The sequence below is a fragment of the Pelodiscus sinensis genome, chromosome 11 (assembly GCF_049634645.1).
Source record: "Pelodiscus sinensis isolate JC-2024 chromosome 11, ASM4963464v1, whole genome shotgun sequence".
Lineage (NCBI taxonomy): Eukaryota > Metazoa > Chordata > Testudines > Trionychidae > Pelodiscus > Pelodiscus sinensis.
Genome location: NC_134721.1, coordinates 24,872,510 through 24,894,429, shown reverse-complemented (window position 1 = coordinate 24,894,429; position 21,920 = coordinate 24,872,510). Strand labels below are relative to the sequence as shown.

Genomic DNA, 21,920 nt, shown 5'->3' with positions numbered 1-21,920 from the left:
CACTTTGCACCACCTAGCTTTGAAGACCACATTATTTTGTAACAACTGCACCATGATGTCACATGAATTAACCTCAGAGTGTTAAACGGGAAGAAAGCAAATGGGGGCATGGAAACATTACAGATGTTAAAACCAATTCTGGAGAATAATCTTCTTGCCAGCCAGAAAGCACCTATCCATGCACCAGAGTTCCTTAATAATTCTTTATGGACAGAAGCATTGCAGAGATGAGACACTTATTCATACAGTGGGATAAGGAAGGAAATCGCATCTTCCAAGTAACCCTTTCTGGCCAAACAGCTTTGAAGGAGCTTATGTCCAGTCTTCTTGGCAGGAATGGGTACCCAGAATATGCACCACTTACAAAACTGCAAATGAGTTTTTTAAATTGTGCATTTGAAGTTAATTAAATGGCACTGGGCAAGCAGTTTTCCTCTCATAAAGGACCACATTAAACACGTACAAGCTCCAGATATGTAACGTGTGGTTTGTATTAGCGATGCTCAGGTTGGCTGCTCTCCCTCTGGCTTTCTTCCCTTTTTTTCTAACCAAAGGGGAGGGATAAACATATACTTATATACATCCAGTTCCCTCTCCTATATTGTTCCCTGGTCCCAAATAAAATGAACCCTAAAAATCAGAGCCCTAACTCACTCAAATCACACCTGTTTAGTAAGAACACTTCATACATACCATTGTAAATAGTAACAGAAATGTTGTACTTCCCCTGGTCTGGCAAACTCTCTTGTTCAGGACCAGGGAGATCTAACCTGTACTTAGAGTAGACCAAGGCTGGCCAAACTGCAGCTTGTGAGCCATGTGGCTCTTTTAGAGTTAAAATTTAGCTCACAGAGTCCTCCCGCATCCTTCCGCTCTGTCCCCCGTTTTCCACCTAACATACTGTGGAAGGAATACTGGGTCTTCTAGTGGCCAGTTTCCACTGCAGGGCAGGAGCTGAGAGATTTTTCCGGGGGGGGGGAAGCAAGGAGGAGGGAGGGGCTTCTTCAGGTCACAACTTCCACCCAGACCAGGGGTGGGCAATAATTTTTTTACAAGGGGCCACTTCAGAAATTTCTGAAGTGGCCCCAGGTAGCCCAGGAAGGAGCTGGGTGGGGCCAGGATACTTCCATGCTTCCCCACCCACAGACCCTAACTGGTTCCCTTCCAAGAGAACCACCAGCTGTTCTAAACAGCTGGCAGTTCCCTCTCGGTACCATGCCCCTGGCAATGGGAGGACATTTTGCATGCTCCCCACCCCACCCCCAGGCCAATTAGGGCCTGGGGGTGGGGAGAGCGTGTGAAGTCTCCTCCCACACTGCGAAGGGCTCAGCACTTAAAGTCAATTGCCAGCTGCTGCTCAGCTGGCAGTTGACTCTAAGCATGGTGCTTCCTTGCAGGGTGGGGACAGGGTAGGAGGAGCCTTTGCACACATCCCCCTGCCCTCAAGCCCTGATTGGTCTGGGGGTAGGGGAAGTGGCAGGGCCTCCGCAGGTCAGACCAACTTACTTGGCAGGCAGGATCTGGCCCACGGAGGCCCTATTCTCCACCCCTATCCCAGACCCTACATGCCCTCCTACACACTCCCCCAGGACAAAATCTTCTCCTGCACCCAATACCCCTTCCTGGACCCTACACCTAGCTCCTGCTCCAGGTCACAACCCGCTCCTTTACCCAAACTCCATCCCAGACCCCCCACACTCTCCTGCACTCCAGTCCCCTAACTGGAGCTCCCTTCTGCACCCAACCTCCATCCTAGACCCTGCACTCCCTCCAAAGAAAAGTGTGGTCCTTAACCACTTACCAAAATTTTGGAATGTCTCTCCCCATCAAAAATTATTGCTCACCCTGATTTAGTTTGTGTGTGGCAGACTAGTGAGGATAGAGTCATGCACCAGCTTTGTACAAATGAAATGAAATGTTCCTGTACACAAGCCCTTAAGGATTAGTAGTATTAAATTTGAATTTTCAAACAGGCTGTTTGTTTTTAGCTAAATTCTCATAGTATACATATTTTTTAATAATTAACCTCAGTCTTAAAATAAATGGATAATTACTAATAAGAATCTCCTTACCAGCCTGTTTTTATAAAGGTAGTAGCAGAAATGCCATATTATATAAACAAATGTCGTTTGTAAACTAGGAGGAGGTGGAGATTTAAAGACCACTGGAGTAATCCCAAATTATTCAAAATCAGAATTTTGCTGATATGTTTTCACAGAAGAAATCCTAGGTTCATGCTCTTCAAAGTAAATCAAGTGCTATCAAACAAATGGTACGAAGTTGCCTGGATAGAGAATAGTTTGCCGTGTCAAAGCTTTTTGCCAAAAACATATATATGTAATTTTTCTCTTTGCAGTAGAGATAATCAACCCCAGATGGCAATTTACATAGGCACTTCAGTAGGTAAAGGAATCCATGCACTGTTGGTGTTCTCAGACTCAATTGGAGAAAGTATGGGCGTTCGAGAATGTCACTGTTTATTTTTAATTGCTGTGTCCCTTTTCTGTGCAGGTTCAAGTGGTCAAAGATGTCGAAGTCCATTAGTAGAATTAGAAAGTGATGCCACCTTATTTGGTGAGAGGGGTCCTCAAATTTAAAAAAGCAGCTGGTTTGCAGTGTCCCCAAATGCCCAGTGGGCACCAGCTGTCAATCTCAGTTATCATAGGGTCAGGGCAAAGAAAGGTCAGTAAGAGTCATGAACCACAGTGTATTGTGATATGTGCTTCTTCCATTACCTCATAGCCCAAAGAATTTCACCTTTAATAGGTATACTAGCCCTACTACATGTGGAACAAGCAAGGTGTAGGATGAGTTGCATCTCTTCTCTGTGCCTCAGTTCCCCTCGCTGTAAAGTGGGAATAACATCACTGACTTACCTCATCGGTTGTTGTTGGAATCATCTAAATTTCAACGCTGTGCCCATGACTTTACAGAACTAAGAGACAAGTTCTACCTTCATGGAGCTTTACCTAAGCTTTAAGCAAGCTAGTAAGCTGATTAATTCATCAACGTTTGTAAAGTGTTAAGAAAGTCTAACATGGAAGTTACTATTTGTGGTAATTGCAAAGTATTTTATCTTCTCCATCCCCAATTTCATTCCTCCCCACAATCTCATCACTGTTGGCGCAAAAGCCACCTCCTCTGCTGCTTTTCATGTGAGGAAAAGATTCCTTCCCCCACATCACTGCCTAACAAATTTCATCTCTTTCTAAATCCAATTTTAAATTAAATGATCTCTCACCTATTTCACTTAATAAATCTGAAAAAAATAATCTGCAATACATACATTATTTTGCTTTTTTTTGTTCTTTACATATTGTCCACAAATAGAACACAGAAACCTCAAATATATTCATCCAAACTTAATCTCAGGCTTCTTGAGCCAATAATTTTTGGCCTGTAGTTCATCCAAATTGTGAGTTTACAATCCAATATATCAAGGTGCATATTCAATTATAAAATTTGTGTTTTGAACTATTCTTCAATCACCACAGCACAAATTGCAAATGTTATGAAAAATATACAAGTCAACATTCATTTATGACAAATAGCCAAGCTATGTATTAATTCTTAGCAAGTATTTGTACTAGTAAAAGATTGTACAGTAAAATATGCAAAACAAATATGAAAGGCTCACTAGCAAATTAAGATTAATTTCTGAACATGAAGAAATAATTTGTGGAATTATTTCCTTCTATTCACTCAGCTCCCCCTCTTAAAGTTCACTCTGTGTTATTTACTAGATCCCTATAACTCTACTGCATAATTCTGTTGGCAGAGTTTTTAGGCAAGATGCCATTTAAAACAGTGCTCTGGTATACCACAAAATTTCAAACTCCTTGACCAGTCCCTGACTGGACCAGAATGCCTGAGGAGAGCTGAGGAAGCAATATGATCAGTCTGTGTGGTTGTTAGCACCAAATCGGCCTTCTGAAGTGACATCCTCTAACCTAGAAGTTACGCTGATGACCTACAAAAGGAGTATCATCCAGTTTTCTTCAGCCAAATGAAAATTGTTAGTGTGCACCTGGAAGGGTCCAAGTTAATCAGCAGCTGCAGAATGCTTCTCAAGTCGTGGGACAGAACATTCTAACCAACACCTGTGAATTTGACCTTCCTCCATCACACTCATCAAGGGTGCCAAACCTCCTTTAAGGAATAATGTATTTTCAAGGGGAAAAAAACATAAAATGATGACATTATACAGAAATCACAGAAGTATAAAGGGGCTTTTTTGGAAGGCCTTTTGACTTCCTACCCAGTCTGTAAAATGGCAGAATGCAACCAGGCAGTCTCCCAGTAACCCTTTCAAGCATCCTGACATTCATGAAATCCAGAGAACATGCAATATCATTTTCTTACTTTCCGAGTTTCCTCATTTTTTCAGGAAACCTACTCAGCTTTGTATACAGCCCAGGTCACTATGCTAGCAAATGTCTAGAATGCAAGGCCCTCAATCAAAGAAGGGAAGGTACACTGTTGAGTTGTTAGGCATTTCATATCTAGGAAATTAGATTCAAATTTGTTCATTTGATAATGTATAGGCTTAATGCACTAATCCCGCCATCCTCTCTGTCCCTTCCACATGACAGTAAAGCGGAGTATATAGAAAAAGGGGTTGTGGATGGTTCACTATTTTTGGCTGCCTAGCATGTTTAAAATTTCTCTTTCCAGGGCCTCTTCTCTTCAAATCTCACCTTTAGGTTTCCATTTCCCTTTAAAATTCTATTCTTTTAGCCCTTGCATAATGCCATGTTTCAAGTTATACTGTATCCCAAAGGACTGGGTTCCTACCATCCTTGCCTGCTTAGGTTGGACTGCAGCAGCATAACAGGAAGATAAAGAAGTTAAGAAATAAAAGGATAAATTAAGAAACAGAAAGAAAAAACATGCTGCCCTTGTTGAGAGTGTGTCTGTCTCGTGGGGGTGGGGGACAGAGACACTCACCTTCAAGGCAGGAATCTCCACATTATCACCGAGGCTAACAGAGCCAGAAAGAACAGTCCCTGTCATCACTGTGCCTTGACCCTTGATGGAGAAACAGTGGTCGATGGCCATAAGGAAGGATCCCGTGGGGTCTCTTGTTGGCAGGTAAGCTTGAGACTTCAGGACCTGAAAGAGAGACAAAAGACATACCCTGTCTTAGTGAAATGCCAAGACAGGCATGATGTAGTTTTACTGACTTCAGGAGTCCCAACAAGCTTGAAATAGACCAATGTCAAATAAACTGCACAGTACAGAGGAGATGTAAACTCAGCAGCAGTAGGAGGGGATTGATTTTCTGCCACAGAAAGATTTGGTGCTGTACATTCAGCTTGGTTAGCAAAACTCTGCTGGAGATAAAACTCCTGTGAAACTAAACAGAAACACTGTGGCAAAAGAGAATGAAAACTCCTGTACCTCTTCTTTTAATAAATGCCAGTGCCACTTTAAAGTGCATTTACCACTACAGTTCTCTGACCTGAAGGAGGAGAGTTTGCTGTACAGGCAGTCCCCGGGTTACGTACAAGATAGGGACTGTAGGTTTGTTCTTAAGTTGAATCTGTATGTAAGTTGGAACTGGCGTCCAGATTCAGCCACTGCTGAAACTGACCGCCAGTTCTGACTTACATACAGATTCAACTTAAGAACCCCAAGTCAGCTGCTGCTGAAACTGATAAGCCGCTGATTCCAGGAAGCCCGGGGCAGAGCAACTGTGACTCGGGCTTCCTGTAGTCAGCGCTGGTCAGTTTCAGCAACGGCTGACTTGGGGACGCCTGGGGCAGAGCAGCTGGGGTGCTGCTGGGTTGCTCCAGTAGCGCCGCTCCTCGGTGCTACTGGACCAACCCAGCAGCACCCCAGCTACTCTGCCCCAGGCATCCTGATTCAGCCGCTGCTGAAACTGACCAGCAGCGGCTGAATCAGGACGCCTGGGGCAGAGCAGCTGGGGTGCTGCCGGGTTGGTCCAGTAGTGCCCAGAGCGGCGCTGCGGGACCAACCGGCAGCGCCCCAGCTGCTCTGCCCCAGGGTCCACAACAAAAGCCTGGTCTGCTGGGGGGGGAGGGGGCACTAGCTGCGCCCCCCCCCCCCAGCAGACCAGGGACACGGGGAGCAAAGCCGCAGCGGCGGGGTGCCTCGCCTCTGAGGCTTTGCTCTGGCGCGGGACCCGCCGCCGCTGCGGCTTTGCTCCCAGTGCCCCTGGTCTGCTGGAGACGGTCCCCAGGAGACCAGGGGCACCGGGAGCAAATCCGCAGCCTCGGCGGGGTCCTGCGCTTCTGAGACTTTGCTCTGGCGCGGGACCCGCCGCCGCTGCGGCTTTGCTCCCAGTGCCCCTGGTCTGCTGGAGACGGTCCCCAGGAGACCAGGGGCACTGGGAGCAAATCCGCAGCCTCGGCGGGGTCCTGCGCTTCTGAGACTTTGCTCTGGCAAAGCCTCAGAAGCGCGGGACCCCGCTGAGGCTGCGGCTTTGCTCGCGGTGCCCCTGGTCTGCTGGAGACGGTCCCCAGCAGACATGGGGCACCGCGAGCAAAGCCGCAGCCGTGGTGGGTTCCCCCACTTCTGAGACTTTGCTCTGGCAAAGCCTCAGAAGCGCGGGAACCGCCGCTGCTGCGGCTTTGCTCGCGGTGCCCCTGGTCTGCTGAAGACGGTCCCCAGCAGACCAGGAGCACCGCGAGCAAAGCCGCAGCAGCGGCGTGTTCCCCCACTTCTGCGGCTTTGCTCCCGATGCCCCTGGTCTGCTGGAGATGGTCCCCAGCAGACCAAGGGCACCAGGAGCAGCTTGTCTCGCCCCGGAGGTCGAGGTGGCTGACGCTGCCTGCGAGCTGCGGGGCGAGAAAGCCCCGTTCGTAAGTGCGGATCCGACATAAGTCGGGTCCGCGTAAGTCGGGGACTGCCTGTATATATAATCTTAAAATGCCTTAGAAAGCTCATCCTTGCCTCTATCCTGTAAGAGAAATTTTATTGGAATAAGGCAAGAGAATTTTAAATCAGACTGACTTGGGATTTGTGTTAACATTTCTTGGATGAATGAACTATTTTCGTGTTGATATTTTTGTAGCTCCCTCTCTCACAAGCACCATTTTCATTAAGTTTGGGACAAGCTTACCAATGATAGGACTTCATTGCATTTTACTAACAAAATGTTTGTTAAAACACAAGATGAAAAAACCTTAACGACTGAGATATGCAGTAGTGTGGCTAGTAAAGGTTTAGGGAACTGGTTCACATCTCAATCCTATACCCTAGTTGTGCAAAATACAAAAATACTCTTTGCATTTGGTACAATTGTCAGTGCCTGCCCATAAAAAAGCGTAAGACAGGAACAGCAGGTCAAGACTTAGATACTTTGGTAGAAGAATGGGAAATATGTCCAGAACTAAAGTAACAACAATGAATTATTGAGGAATAATGGCAGCATTTGCTCAGAACTTGTGTGCTCTTAAAGTACTGGAATGCCCTGGGGCAGAAACTGAAATTTGCACTAAACTATGCAGCTATTTTGACCCAGTGGTGCGTCCTAGCAGCAAGGATTTAACATCAAACTCGCTGTTAGCCAGTATTTGAACCCAGATACGCACAGTGCATTGCATACCACACACTCCAACATGATAACAATCTAGTAACATTAGAAACTTAACAGTCCAATTCATGGTAGATAGGGGTGGTAGAACCACCTATGAAAGTTGCCCAGTACTGCCCATTAAGATATGATGTATTCACTTGCTTATAATTTTTTCAAATTAACTGGTTTGGGCTGAAATTTATGCTTGGTGTCGGCTTCAGGTTGAATTTCTTTGGAAAGTTTCAGCTAAAATGGTTCAGCCATTTCCAAGAATTAGGTTAGGAAAAACTACATTGTTTTGACATTTAAAAATCCTGGCAACATTTTCTTTGAAAAGTTTTAACACTCCCCATTTGAGAGCAAGTACTTTAGACTTGGCAGGGCTTAGTCTGTATGCCAGGGATGTGCCTTTTGTTGTCCTTATGAAATTCCATTCATATTTGGTCAAAGTATAAGTAGAACCCTGCGTGAATACAAAATTTTGTATCGGCATCTGTATCTGCAGAAATATGCCATGGATATCCACATCCACATCTGTGGATGCGGATCCCTTTGGATATGAAGTGGGTATCTGGGGATTTGTAGGGATCCGATTATAAGCCTTTGAAAACATCTCAGTTTGCAAATGCTCAGTAGATTTTAGAGTTTAGCAGCTAAAATTCCTCTTCCTCTCAAAGTTCCTACATGTGCCTGGACTGTGTATTGTCATCTCCACAGAGTAAATGAGTATGCTCAAGCCTAGGCCTACAGAAGCAAAGCTGGACTCAACTGTAATTGCCACTCCCAGCTAAGGTGCAGGAAGGCACCAGAACAATGAAAAAGAAGCTGTCTCTCCTGCACTATTAATAATGTCCCCACTAGCCCCCAGCCCCAGGCAACATGGAGAAAAAAACCCACCTGAACCAAACACAGAGAAGACAAGAGCTTGGGTGGTGAGAGGGAAAAATAGATTACAACAAGGAACCTAGTGAGATTAAAACTGGAAGATCTGGGAGTAGGGATGTGAATATTTAACCATTAAGCCTCACCCACTGGTTAAGGTTAACTGGTGGGTGCTAGAGCAGTTCCCCAGCTACCACAGGCTAGGGGCCGTTCCAGACCTGCGGGGGGCCCTCCCTGGACAGGGCTGCTCCAGCCAAATTTCCTAGCTTTTGAGTGCTTGAATTAACAGCTTGAATAGGAATTTTTAAAACATAGGTGTTTTTGTAATTATAAAAAGATATTGCTCAGGGCTTTGATATTTAAAATTTAATTTGCTCACTATTCGTAACAACCCCCTGCAATTTTACAAGAAAATTAGTCATAACAAAAATATTCCCCCACTGAACATGTACTAGTTTCTTAGTACGTGGTTCTCATTGCCACTGAGGCCAAGCATGTTAGTTCTTTATGCCAATTCTTCACTCAAGGGTAATGGGTTCCTGAAAAAAATCTGATGTAACAATTCAACTTTTGGGTCAAGCAGCCTTGACTTGTCCATTCAATTAGAACACATTACTAAAGAAGTACTTTAAATGCCACACATTAATATCTCACATTCATTAGAATGAAATATTATTACAGAAACACCAAAGAACTTAAAGAAATGGGCCATATTTTACAGTGTTTTCCTTTTTCATCACATGTACCTCAATTAGTTCAGAAACACCTATTGGATTCACAGTCTCTGGGGCTTCTGGTCCACCAGGCTTAGCTGCAACAGCAATAATAGGACACCCTTGGAACCTAAAAGAGAAAAAGAGTGCCCCACCATAAGACCACAAATCCCCTGCACATACAAGTAGATGGTAATAAAAAACCACATCCGACAATCCTTATCAGGAAATGGCTTTGGATATTGATTTATCTAGTTCTGCAATAACAAAATATTGACATCTTCTGATACTGTGCTATATGTGACTGAGATTATTACTGAACTTTTAACACTGTTAATTTTGCTTTCCTGTAGTTTCTGGTCTGACTTCCCTACACAAAAGATTACAGTTTGCCTCAGAAGTCTATACATTTAAGCCAGGGTCAAATTGAGCCATCTTGTGATCAACTTAGTAAGCTGTTTTCCTGGAGGATTCCCATCTTGTGTAGCAAATTTTAAACAATCATTTACAAAACAATCCTCTAGATGTCACAACTGCCAGGGCAACCTTCAAAATGTGAATCAGATGTGAAACAGTGTAGTGATCTCTGACAAAGTCTATAGACACCCTGAAACTATAGCGTTGCGATTTGCCTCTACTCATATCCAGGGATACAAACTCTGAAGCCTAAGTTTAGAATGTAAATGTTAACATTGTTAACTATTTTACTGGTGATCAAAGCATACTAGAAAGAAAAGGTGATAGTTATTTAACAGGCACCTTGTTTTCCCATCTCCAGTGAGAAAAGCTTAAGAAAGACTGCCATGTCACCCATTCAATCCTGGAGTTTAAAGACTTCCTTTGGAATAAATTTTTACTCTTTGGTCCTGTAACGTAAGGAGGTCTTTTTAACTGCTCACAGAATCTATAATATACCACCTTCTGGTGAGATACAAACTAATGGTTTCTCTCATCTAATAATTTATCTTGACTTTTTTAATTTCTGAAAGGAAAGAAAATGAAAACGTACTTCTGTAAGGACCAGGATTACAAATAGAGTTCTTTAAAAGCCAAAACAATGCCCACACAGTCACATAGGCCAGTATGATAAAAGCAGAATAGCAGGAAAAAACCCTCTGCATAGTGTAAGTGTTCAATTCTCATAAATACTCAATTACTGTAAAACAGAGACAAGCCACAAAATCAGAGTGAATAGGTTCCCTTTTGCTCTCCTCCTCTCCAAAATTCAACTTTCAGACTTTTTTCCCCATCTCAAAAAGCAAGAACGGGGGAAGGGGAGCGGGGAGTGAGTGTGTGTGGAGGAACCAGCTCAATGATAAACAGAATGATCACTAACTGTTTCCTCTGCAGAAGTTATCAAACACTAATCCAGTAGACAAGGTATTTTCTCTTTTTATGAGACATAACTCAGGCTCTCAAGGAGAAAGGATAATGAAAATATGCTCTGAGAATTCCAGTCATAAAGATTTGGAAATCCCATTATTTTTATCCAAACATTTTGGGCAATAAACAAATTAATGCTAAACCAGGTGCGTCGTTCCTTCCACAATAGTCCCATGTAATATAATCTAGAAGTGTCACTTGCTGCTTTTAGAAATACATTCAGATAGAAGGGGCCCTACTAGACCTACTTCACTCCCCCACAAGTAAGTGACATCTTAGTCTCCACCAAAGAAAGAGAAAGGCTAGTCTGAGCAAGAAACCCAAACCGAAACATCAAAAAACAAAAAACAAACCAAAAAAAAACAAACCACACACACACACACACACACACACTTTGATTTTCTGGTGGAAACTGTTTTGCTTTGATTGATTTTGGGTGTCAATCTGAAAAATGGTCAACTATTGACAAAGTTATTCCCACTATCCCTAATCTCTTTCTCCACTGCACTGAAGTTATGTGGCAGGAGTTGTAATATGCTGTTGTCAGGGTCTACAGCACTGCCAATCTACAGTGGCAACCACACTTTCTATTTGCTTGTTGATACAGGGGCTCTACCCCTAGCATTGCCAGGTGTCCGGTTTTCTACCGGACCGTCCAGTTTTTGCGCCCTCTGTCCGGTAGAAAAATTCAAAAAATACCGGACATGTGCAATGTCTGGTATTTTCTGAATTTCCAGCTGGGCTCTGGACAGAAGCCTGGCGGGGGTGGGGCCGTGATTGGCGCTGGGAGCCCTGTGGTCACATGCAAAAGCTGGGTGGGGCGGGGGCAGTGGCTAGGACTCCCAGCCACTCCCCCCACCCAGTTTATGGACACAACCAGAGGTTCCCAGCGCCGATCATGGCCCTGCCTCCCAGCTGGGAGCCTCTGGTTGTGTGCAGAAGCCGGGCAAGGGGAGTGACCCACAGCCACTTCCACGCCCGGCTTCTACTAGCAACTAGAGGGAGTGTCTGCCGGGGGCGCAGCCTGTAGGACTCCGATTGCAGCCAGTGGCTGCACACCCCCACCATCCCCCATCCCCCTTCCTCCCGTCCAGCTCCCCTGGCCCCCGATCCTCCCCCAGCTCTGCTTCCCACCCCCCCTTCATCTGGGCCAGCCCCGTGGCTCTCGTTCCTCCCCCCCGCCAGCCCCACCTCATGCCCCCCTTCCTCCCGGCCAACCCCGCGGCCCCTGACACCGCCCCCCCGCCAGCCCCGCCTCCCACCCCCCTTCCTCCCGGCCAGCCCCACACCCCTCCCAGCCGGTCTCTCCCCCCCCCCCACCCACACAATCAAGTGTGTCCAGTATTTTGGGGGGGTCTACCTAGTAACCCTACCACCCACAGCATTCACAGAACCAATAACTTAGGGCTTGTCTACACTGGAAAGTTTTGTTGCAAAAAACCCTTTTGGGAGGGACAGTGGTGCAGAGACACTGGAGGCTGTGTTTCTATCTGCTAGCTAAGCACTGCCTGGATCAATGTTATCTCCAAAAAGAACACTGATGTAACAGATATCAACAGAACCTTGCTGGGAGATGGTGTCGAAGCTTTGCCTGATGTACTTATCAATTTTCTCACAGAGACTCTATGGCAGGGCTGGCATTTCTCCACCACTGTGGTATGACACTCTCCCAAACCATTCCTCCAACTGCAGCACAGAGGTTGGCTGCACAAGGAGCAGGGTGCCCTCCACTCGCATCCAGTAGTATAGCCTGGGTTTGCCCATCAACCTTCAGCAGGAATAAGTCAGCCAAAGTAATGACAACCTGTGGACCCATGTAGGATTATTACCAATTGTTTCCATGTACACCTGCTGCACAAGCACAAACTGTAAGTTCTTGAGACCCCATACCCAACATTCCATCCCTCCTTTTAAAATTCACCGTGATCAGAGTGACTGGAGAGACCTGTGTTTGCCTGTAGGGTAAGAAGAAGAATGGCCAATTTTGTTCAGAGACATGTATATTTTTGAAACATTACAATCTTTATCAGGAACAGTACAGTCACTCTATAGTTAACGGTTACTTTTCCAGATCAGACCTTAAGAAGACAGACACGTTCCTCTGCAGACAGACTCTGCCAGCTAAGAAAAAAACCTTGGAGGACAGCAGAGGATCTAGTCAAGGATATTTTGTAGCATTCAACATTTCAAACAGAGAAAAGGGGGGAAAGAAGAGTCAGGGAGATAAGTCAGAACAGAAGCCCTTGAGCACATGATCTTAGCCAAAAGGCCGAGAAGCGATACTAAAGCTCATGGAAGACCAAACTGAGAAGAAAGAGTTACTCACCTTGTGCAGTAACGGTTGTTCTTCGAGATGTGTCCCCGTGGGTGCTCCACTCTGGGTGCTGGTGCGTCCTCGCGCCGGCGACCGGAGACTTTTCTAGCTGTTTCTGCCGCGGCGCGCAGGCGCCGTGGCGCCCTCTAGTGTTGTTCGACTGAAGGGCGCCTGCGCGCGCGCGGCTCCTCCGTTCCTTCTCTACCCACCAGAGCATCAGGCTCCAAGCAGGGGAAGGAGGGAGGGTAGTGGAGCACCCACGGGGACACATCTCGAAGAACAACCGTTACTGCACAAGGTGAGTAACTCTTTCTTCTCCTTCGAGTGGTCCCCGTGGGTGCTCCACTCTGGGTGACTACACAGCAGTTGTCGGCTCGCGGAGGTGGGTTTGGAGCCGTGTGGTAGTAACTGTAGACAGCACTGCTTGCCCAACCGCCATAGAAGATGCTATCGAGGTGGAGAGAGCATAGTGTTGTGCAAAGGAATGGTCGGATGACCAGGTAGCGGCGTTGCAAATGTCTTGTAATGGTACATTATGGAGAAAAGCGGTCGTGGCAGCCACTGCTCTAGTGGAATGAGCTGTGATAAGTCCAGGTAAATCTTTGTTATATAAAGTATAAGAGGTCTTGATGCAGGATGTAATCCATTTAGAGATTCTTTGAGATGAGACTGCTTGTCCCTTAGATCTGTCCGCGTATGAGATGAAGAGTCTAGGCGAGGCCCGCCATGGTCTCGTGCGATCTATGTAAAACGCCAAAGCTCGGCGGACGTCGAGAGTGTGCCACACGGCGTGGGACGGTTCAGTGTGTGGTTTAGGAAAAAATGCAGGTAAGTGTATGGGTTCATTCACGTGGAAGGGAGAGAGTACTTTGGGTAGGAACTTAGGGTGGGGTCTAAGTACCACCCTGTCCTGTAAAAACACGGTATATGGGGGGTCAGCCATCAGAGCTGCAAGCTCACTCACCCTCCTACTGGAGGTGATGGCGACTAGGAAAGCCACCTTCATCGACAAATGAGAGAATGAGCAGGTTGCTATCGGCTCGAACGGGGGTTTTGTGAGGCTTTTGAGGACATGGTTGAGGTCCCAAATGGGGACTGGCGGACGAACCGGAGGAAAGGTGTTCTGCAGGCCTTTGAAGAAGCGCTTGGTTATTGGGTCAGCGAGGAAAGAAGAGCTTGGAGGGTGATGGTGGAAAGCTGCTATGGCTGCGGCATGGACCTTAATAGTACTAAGTGCTAGACCGGAATGTTTCAGAGAGAGTAAGTAGTCCAATAAGTCATGTATTGGAGCAAGGTGTGGTGGGTCTGCATGAGTCTGAGCGTACCATAGGGAAAAGCGCGTCCACTTGTAGCGGTAGGTCTTCCTAGTAGAGCGTCTGCGACTATTAATTAATATGTGTCTTACTTGTTCTGAGCAGGCAGTTTCGGCATCATGGAGCCATGAAGGAGCCAAGCGTGGAGCTTCAGTCTGGTGATGTCCGGGTGAAGGGTTTGACCGTGATCTTGTGAGAGGAGGTCGCAGCGTGGAGGGAAGGGATACGGTTCTGCTATCATCATTTTGAGGAGGTAAGGATACCATGTTCGTCTGGGCCAAGCAGGTGCCACCAAAATCACGCGTGCCTGACTCAATCTGATCTTGTCTAGGACTCTGTGCAGAAGTGGGAGGGGAGGAAAGGCGTAGAGGAGGGAGGCGTTCCATGCGATGGAAAGGGCGTCTCCGAGGGAATTCCTGCCCAGGGCTCCCCTGGAGCAGTAGAGGTGGCACTTGCGATTGTACTTTGTAGCGAAAAGGTCCACTTCTGGATGGCCCCAAAGACGGAAGATCGGTGTGAGGGCGCGTTTGTCGATCTCCCACTCGTGCTGGTCCATGAATGTGCGACTTAAGGTGTCTGCTGTGACATTGAGTATTCCGGGAAGGTATACTGCAGAGGGGGTGACCCCATGGGATAGGCACCAGGTCCAAAATTTGGTGGCTTCCGAGCATAGAGAAGGGGAGCGAGCGCCACCCTGACGGTTGATGTAATACATGCATGTGGTATTGTCCGTCATAATGGTGATGGTCTTGTGAGCTATGTGCTGAGTGAAATGCTGGCATGCGTATCTGACTGCCCGTAGCTCGAGAATGTTGATGTGGAGTGCTTGCTCTACGAATGACCATTTGCCTTGGGCTGTGATGGTTCCCAGATGAGCCCCCCATCCCATGAGTGATGCGTCTGTTATGAGTGTTAGAGTAGACGCTGGACGTTGAAAGGGGACACCGTGTAGCATGTTTCGAGGGGTTGTCCACCAGAGCATGGAATTGACAACGCGAGGTGGGATCGCAACATGCTTGCTCATTTGGTCTCTGAAAGGTTTGTATACCGTAGCGAGCCAGGACTGAAGGGGCCTCATGTGGAGTCTGGCGAGATTGACGACGTAAGTCGTAGAGGCCATGTGCCCTAGGATTTTGAGGCAATGGCGGATCGTGACAGTAGGCGCCGCCTGTGTTGCTCTGACAAGGTCGCATATCGTTGCGAACCTGTGATCGGGAAGAGTGGCCCTTGCTGTGATTGTATCGAGGAGGGCGCCTATGAATTCCAGTTTCTGTGTGGGACGCAAAGTGGATTTTGCGTAATTTATGTGGAACCCGAGACTGAGTAGGAGGTCTATTGTGGTGTCTGTCATGGCCTTTGCTTCTTGGAAAGACGCAGCTTTTATGAGGCAATCGTCCAGGTATGGAAATATTATGATGCCTTGGCGTCGGAGAAAGGCCATTACGACTGATAGGGTCTTGGAGAATACCCTGGGAGCCGTAGAAAGGCCAAACGGGAGTACTCTGTATTGGTAATGTTGGGTACCCACTATAAATCGTAGAAAGCGTCTGTGAGCAGGATGAATTGTAATATGGAAGTACGCGTCTTGAAGGTCGAGAGCCGAAAGCCAATCGTGTTGGTCGAGAGAGGGAATGATAGTTGAAAGGGTAACCATCTTGAAACGGTGGTACGCGATGTATTTGTTGAGGCGCCTGAGATCTAAAATGGGACGCCAGCCTCCTGTCTTCTTCTGGGTTAGGAAGTACGTCGAGTAGAATCCCCGGCCGCGGAATTGTGTTGGTACGTGTTCTACTGCGCCCAGTTGAATGAGGCGTGAGACTTCCTGTAGGAGTGCGGTTTCGTGAGAGGGGTCCCTGAAAGAGGGAAGGGTAGGAGGGTGGTTGGGCGGGGTAGAGGTAAAGGGGATGACGTAGCCAGACTGGACTAGATTCAAAACCCACTTGTCCGAGGTAATGAGGGACCATTGGTGGAAAAAGGCTCGGAGGGGGTAGTGAAATTGTAGGGTAGCTATCGGGAGGGTCGACGGATTGGCCTCCTGGCTCTCGACCAGGCCTTCAAACCTGCTGCTTGCCAGCCGGGGGGTGAGGTGTGGCATGTTGCTGTTGACGCTGAGGTCTACGGCGAAGTGGTCTTTGTTTACGGAAATCGTATTTGGGCTGTTGACGGAATGGTTCCCTGGGCCGTTGGTAAGGCTGATATCTATTCCTTCTAAAAGGAGGAGTGTACATTCCTAGAGTTCTAAGGGTTGTACGGGAGTCCTTCATAGAATGTAGCACCTCATCAGTCTTGGATGCAAATAAATTGGTGCGATCAAAGGGTAAATCCTCGACCTTTTGTTGAAGGTCCCTAGGGACACCAGAAGGTTGTAGCCATGACATTCGGCGTAGGACTATTGCGGAGGCTGTAATTCGAGCCGCAGTGTCTGCCACGTCCATGGCTGACTGTAAAGCTGTGCGTGAAATGGCCAGGCCCTCCTGCATAATGCTACGGAGGGTTGGGCGTTTATGCTCCGGGAGATGTTGAAGAAGGTCCTGGAGCTTCGCGTAATTGGCATTATCATAGTCTGCCAGCATAGCGGTATAATTGGCCGCTCTAAGGAGTAGTGTGGAAGAAGAATAGACCTTTCGGCCCATAATGTCCACCTTTTTGTGATCCCTGTCTTGTGGGGTTGATCTTAAATTAGGCTGTTTACCCTTGTGTCGGACCGAATCTACTACCAGGGAGTTAGGGGGTGGATGGGTGAACAGAAAGTCCATATCCTTGGGAGCGATAAAATATTTGCGGTCTACTCTCTTGTTTGTTGGTGTAATGGACGCTGGCGTTTGCCAAATGTTGTTGGCTGGGTCCATAATAGCCTCATCCATCGGGATGGCGATTCTGGTAGCTGTTGGGGGTTGAAGTGAGCGGAGAAGTCGATATTGTTTGACCTGGACCTCCTGAAGATCTTTTTCTTGAGCTAGTGCAACTCGTTTAAAGAGCTCTTGAAACTTTTTAGTGTCATCTCCCGACGGTGGGGCATCAGTGGTGACCGCTTCGTCTGGGGAGGAAGAGGAGTTATGCATCGGAGATCTGGTCTCGCCGTCAGAAAGTGAATCATGGCCATCTGAAGGAGCAGGAGAGTTTGGCTCTGTAGCTGATGTGGTAGCAGGAGGAGAGGCTGGAGGTGGCCTAGAGACTGTAGATGAGGGTCGGTGGTGAGACCTCTTTGGGTGTGGACTCCACGGTTGCCATTGTGTGGCGTATGGTGGTGGTGGATATGGATATTGGTGTGGATACCATTGGTGCGGGGGGGGAGGGTATGCGTACTGAACCGCAGGCATTTGCCAGGATGGAAGTCTTTGAGACGGGCTGGAATGTTGTGACGAGAATCTGCTTCTAGGTTCGGTTCCGATGCCACTAGCTGAAGAATGGTGTGATCTGGTAGAATGGATGGAGGAAGTCGGGGATGGCGGTGCCGACGAGGTGTGACTCCGCACCGGGGATCGGTACCGACTTCGGCTGTGAGAGGGTGCCGAGCGGTGCGGTTTCGGCGGTGATGTCGGTGCCGACGTACCTCTCTGCACCGAGGTTTTAGTGGATAGGCTTTCGGTGCGGGCTTTCTTCGGTGCAGGGCCCGGTGCCGTTAGGTGTTGTTTCGGTACCGAGCGCTCCATAGACGGTGCCGTCGGAGCCGATGACGGCTTAGGTGCCGAGGCGGCCGGTGCCGTTGCCTTTTGATTCGGCTCAGAATGAGCTCTCTTATGCGGTGCCTGCGTCTTAGACCGCGGCGTACCGGAGGTTCCCGGCATGTCCACAGTGCTCACCGGCGATCCTGAGGACATAGCTGAGGCCGGAGGGAGAGCAGATTTTGGTGTCGCCGAGGAAGAATGGGTAGGAGGCTGATCTTTCTCCATACCCTTAGCTTGCTGAGGCGAGTCGTCTGAGGAGGGACGGAGCGACTTCTCGTATAAGAGAGTCGTGAGTCTGTTGGCTCTGTCACGTCGCGCTCTGGCTGTTAGCTTAGAGCAGTGCTGGCACTTCTGCGTCTGGTGTGCCTCCCCCAGACACTTAATGCACGCAGAGTGTCCGTCGGACGCCGGCATGGCGTCCCGACATGATTCGCAGCGCTTAAAGCCCGGCGAGCCGGGCATGAAGGGCTGGGGAACAAGCGGCGAACCGCAACGGGGGAAAAACTTTTTTTTTTTTTTTTTTTTTAGTTTAACTGGTTAGGGGGGGTCTAAGAACTTGGATAATGAGGAAAGAGGGGGGTAAAAACGATAATTTTTAACTGTTTTCCTCTGACAGATTTGGCAGAGAGAGAGCTCCGTCTGCTGCCGAGGACGGTAGAGAAGGAACAGAGGAGCCGCGCGCGCGCAGGCGCCCTTCAGTCGAACAACACTAGAGGGCGCCACGGCGCCTGCGCGCCGCGGCAGAAACAGCTAGAAAAGTCTCCGGTCGCCGGCGCGAGGACGCACCAGCACCCAGAGTGGAGCACCCACGGGGACCACTCGAAGGAGAAATTGAAGTTTCTTTTCAAGATGCATAGTGAACGGAACCAAAGGCCACCCTATCAACAAATGCAGAATTATGTATCCAGCAACCCTGCCTCAACGCCCATTAACTCATTTTCAGAGTTAGGCAAAGGTTTTTTTCCAGCACACTCCACTCTCCATCACAGCAGCTGTGACTTTGGAAAACCTCATGGTTGCGTTAATGACCAGCTGTCAATCACCCTAACCATTCCTTACCAACAAGTATTCATACTACATGTGTGACTGTGATTGAAAGAGATTAATGAAGACAAATGTGATGCAGGTTTCCATAAGTTTATTCTGTGTGACACAATCCACACCAACTACTCTGGCCTCTGTGGAAGCCTGTAATATTGTTTGGTTTCATGGGATATGCCTTGCTCAGGATGAACAGTTTGAGGAAGCAGGGAAGCAACACACAGAAATGTTAGTGTTCCTCATTGTTAAAGTAGTTCCTCAGAGCCTCCCTGACACTGATAGCCATCCTATGGGCTCCTCTGGCAGCACAAGCGTCTGGCTGTTCGAATTGTGGCTTAGGCACTGTCCTTCAGTGTTCTACCCACAGGCAAACACTTTACCCTTACTCTCACACAAATTATGTAAACAGCAGCGTACAGCCACCATCTTGGGGATATGATCCTCCAAATGTTCCGGCCTGCCATACAGATATCTCCATCTCCCTTTCAATCTAGCAAAAGCACATTCAGCTGCCAGGTGGCATCAGGTTAGCCTGTTGCTGAACTGCTCCTTACTGCTGTCCAGGTGCCCTGTGTAAGGCTTCATGAACCAGGGCTGTAAGGGGTAGGCCATGTCACCTATGATCATTATGGGAGATCCACATCCTCCTTTGTAATTTTCTGGTCCGGAAAGAAAGTCCCAGCCTGCAGCTTTCTATATAGCCCAATGTTCCTGAAGATGTGTGCATCATGTGCTAGGGATGTAAAATCCCATTTAATTAGTTAACCAGTTAAACATGATGTTTAACTGGTTAACTAAAAGGGGGCATGAAGGCCACTCCAGCCCTGCTTGGTTGAAACAGCCTCCCCAACCCAGGCTGGGCTGGAACACTCCCCCACCGCAGACAGGGGCTGCTTAAACCTGGCCCTATCCATGGCAGGCCCAGGCATGTTGCAGTCAGTGACTGCTTTGGATGACTGCAGAAGGCCCCTGTCTGCAGTGGGTGACCCACTGGGGATGGAGCAGCCCTTATCTATAGCAGGCGTGGAGCCGCTCCAGCCCCCACCAGTTAACTGGAACCAGTAAGCATCATCCATTAAGGGTTTAACAGGTTAACCTTTCACATCCTTATCATGCACCTTTTCAGGCCACCTCGCATTTATGTTTGTGAACTGCCCACAGTGATCCACAAACATTTGAAGCACCTCTGAGAAATATTTCTTTAAATTGTGGTATTCTGTGACACTGATTGCCCCCCCACAGTCTGGAAAACCCATCCCAGCAAAGCCAGCAAATGTCATCCACATTTCCCAGAGTCACAGTCCTATGCAGCAAAATGTGATTTATTGCCACCTGTATAAGTACTGCATCAATGGTAGATTTCTTTACTCCAAACTGATTTGCAACTTAAGAGTAGCAATTGGGAATTGCCAACTTCCACAAAGCAATCGTAACATGCTTCTCTACCTTTCAAGCAGCTCTGATTTGGGTGTCCTTGCACCACAGTTCAGGGACCAGCTCAGCACATAACTCCAAGAAGGTTGCTTTACACATCCTCAAGTTCTGCTTTTCATCCCACGCCCGCAAGACAATGTGATCGCACCACTCAGTGCTGGTTTCCTAGCCCAAAAGTGATGCTCTACTCTACACTGTGCTCTGTGACAGCCCAATGCAATGTCACTTCGTTGCTGTCCCTGTCACTCACATCATTCACATCCACATCATCTTCCTCTGACACTAAGTGCATAAGTAGCTCTGCTGCAATGTGTGATGTACTAAGTCCATTGAACACACCATGAAAGAGAAGTCTAGGATCCATGATTTCTCAGAGCAGATACTGGAGTGTGCAGCAAGGACTGTCATTTAAATGGCACAAAAGTGAGTCAAAAGCCCCAAGAGGGCTGGGAAGCAAATTGGTGGCTGATGAGACGTTTCTCACGTTCTCAAAATGCCTAGAGCATTTACATCCACAGAAATATGCCATGACTAACTGCATCCACATCCGCAGATATCTGCAAATTTGCAGGGTTCTACACACAAAATTTGCATCCACAAAAATGAGCCATGGATAGCTGCATCTGCATCTACAGATGCAGATACTTGTGATTATCTGTGGATTTGCATGGCTCTAGGTTTATGTGAGTTTGGTGTAGGGAAGTACCTACACACTACTTTCCTTGCAATATATTTATACATTTTAGCTTTCTGATCAACCTTTACAAGGTTGATCACAACCAAACTCCACAGACAATTAAGTGTTGACCCTCCTACAATAGCTCACTAGAAAAGTAATTTTATCTCTATTTGCAGTACAGGCAGTCCCCGGGTTACATACAAGATAGGGACTGTAGGTTTGTTCTTAAGTTGAATCTGTATGTAAGTCGGAACTGGCGTCCAGATTCAGCCGCTGCTGAAACTGACCGCCAGTTCTGACTTACATACAGATTCAACTTAAGAACCACAAGCGTCCCCAAGTCAGCTGCTGCTGAAACTGATCAGCGGCTGATTCCAGGAAGCCTGGGGCAGAGCAACTCTGCCTCGGGCTTCCTGTAGTCAGCGCTGGTCAGTTTCAGCAGCGGCTGACTTGGGGACGCCTGGGGCAGAGCAGCTGGGGTGCTGCTGGGTTGCTCCAGTAGCACCGCTCCTCGCTCCTTGGCGCTACTAGACCAACCCAGCACAACCCCAGCTGCTCTGCCCCAGGCGTCCTGATTCAGCCACTGCTGAAACTGACCAGCAGCGGCTGAATCAGGACCTGGGGCAGAGCAGCTGGGGTGCTGCCGGGTTGGTCCAGTAGTGGGCTGCTCTGCCCCAGGGTCCACAACAAAAGCCTGGTCTGCTGGGGGGGGGGGCAACACTAGCTGCGCCCCCCCCCCCCAGCAGACCAGGGACACGGGGAGCAGAGCCGCAGCGGCAGCGGGGTGCCGCGCCTCTGAGGCTTTGCTCTGGCAAAGCCTCAGAGGAGACGGTCCCCAGAAGACCAGGGGCACCAGGAGCGAAGCCGCAGCAGCGGCGGGTTCCCGCGCTTCTGAGGCTTTGCTCTGGCAAAGCCTCAGAAGCGCGGGAACCCGCCGCTGCTGCAGCTTCAGT

General features: G+C 48.0%; 1 protein-coding gene across 5 annotated transcripts in view; it reads right to left on the bottom strand.

Annotated features, from left to right (window-relative positions):
- Positions 1–21,920, bottom strand: part of EEFSEC (eukaryotic elongation factor, selenocysteine-tRNA specific) — a 210,391-nt gene that overhangs the window by 128,837 nt on the left and 59,634 nt on the right. For all 5 annotated transcript variants that reach the window (XM_075938809.1, XM_075938811.1, XM_075938810.1 and 2 more), the window contains 2 exons: positions 9,169–9,265; positions 4,948–5,112 (listed from right to left, as the gene is read on the bottom strand). In XM_075938809.1, the coding sequence (XP_075794924.1) occupies positions 4,948–5,112; positions 9,169–9,265 (262 nt within the window). The remainder of the gene's footprint in view (positions 1–4,947; positions 5,113–9,168; positions 9,266–21,920) is intronic.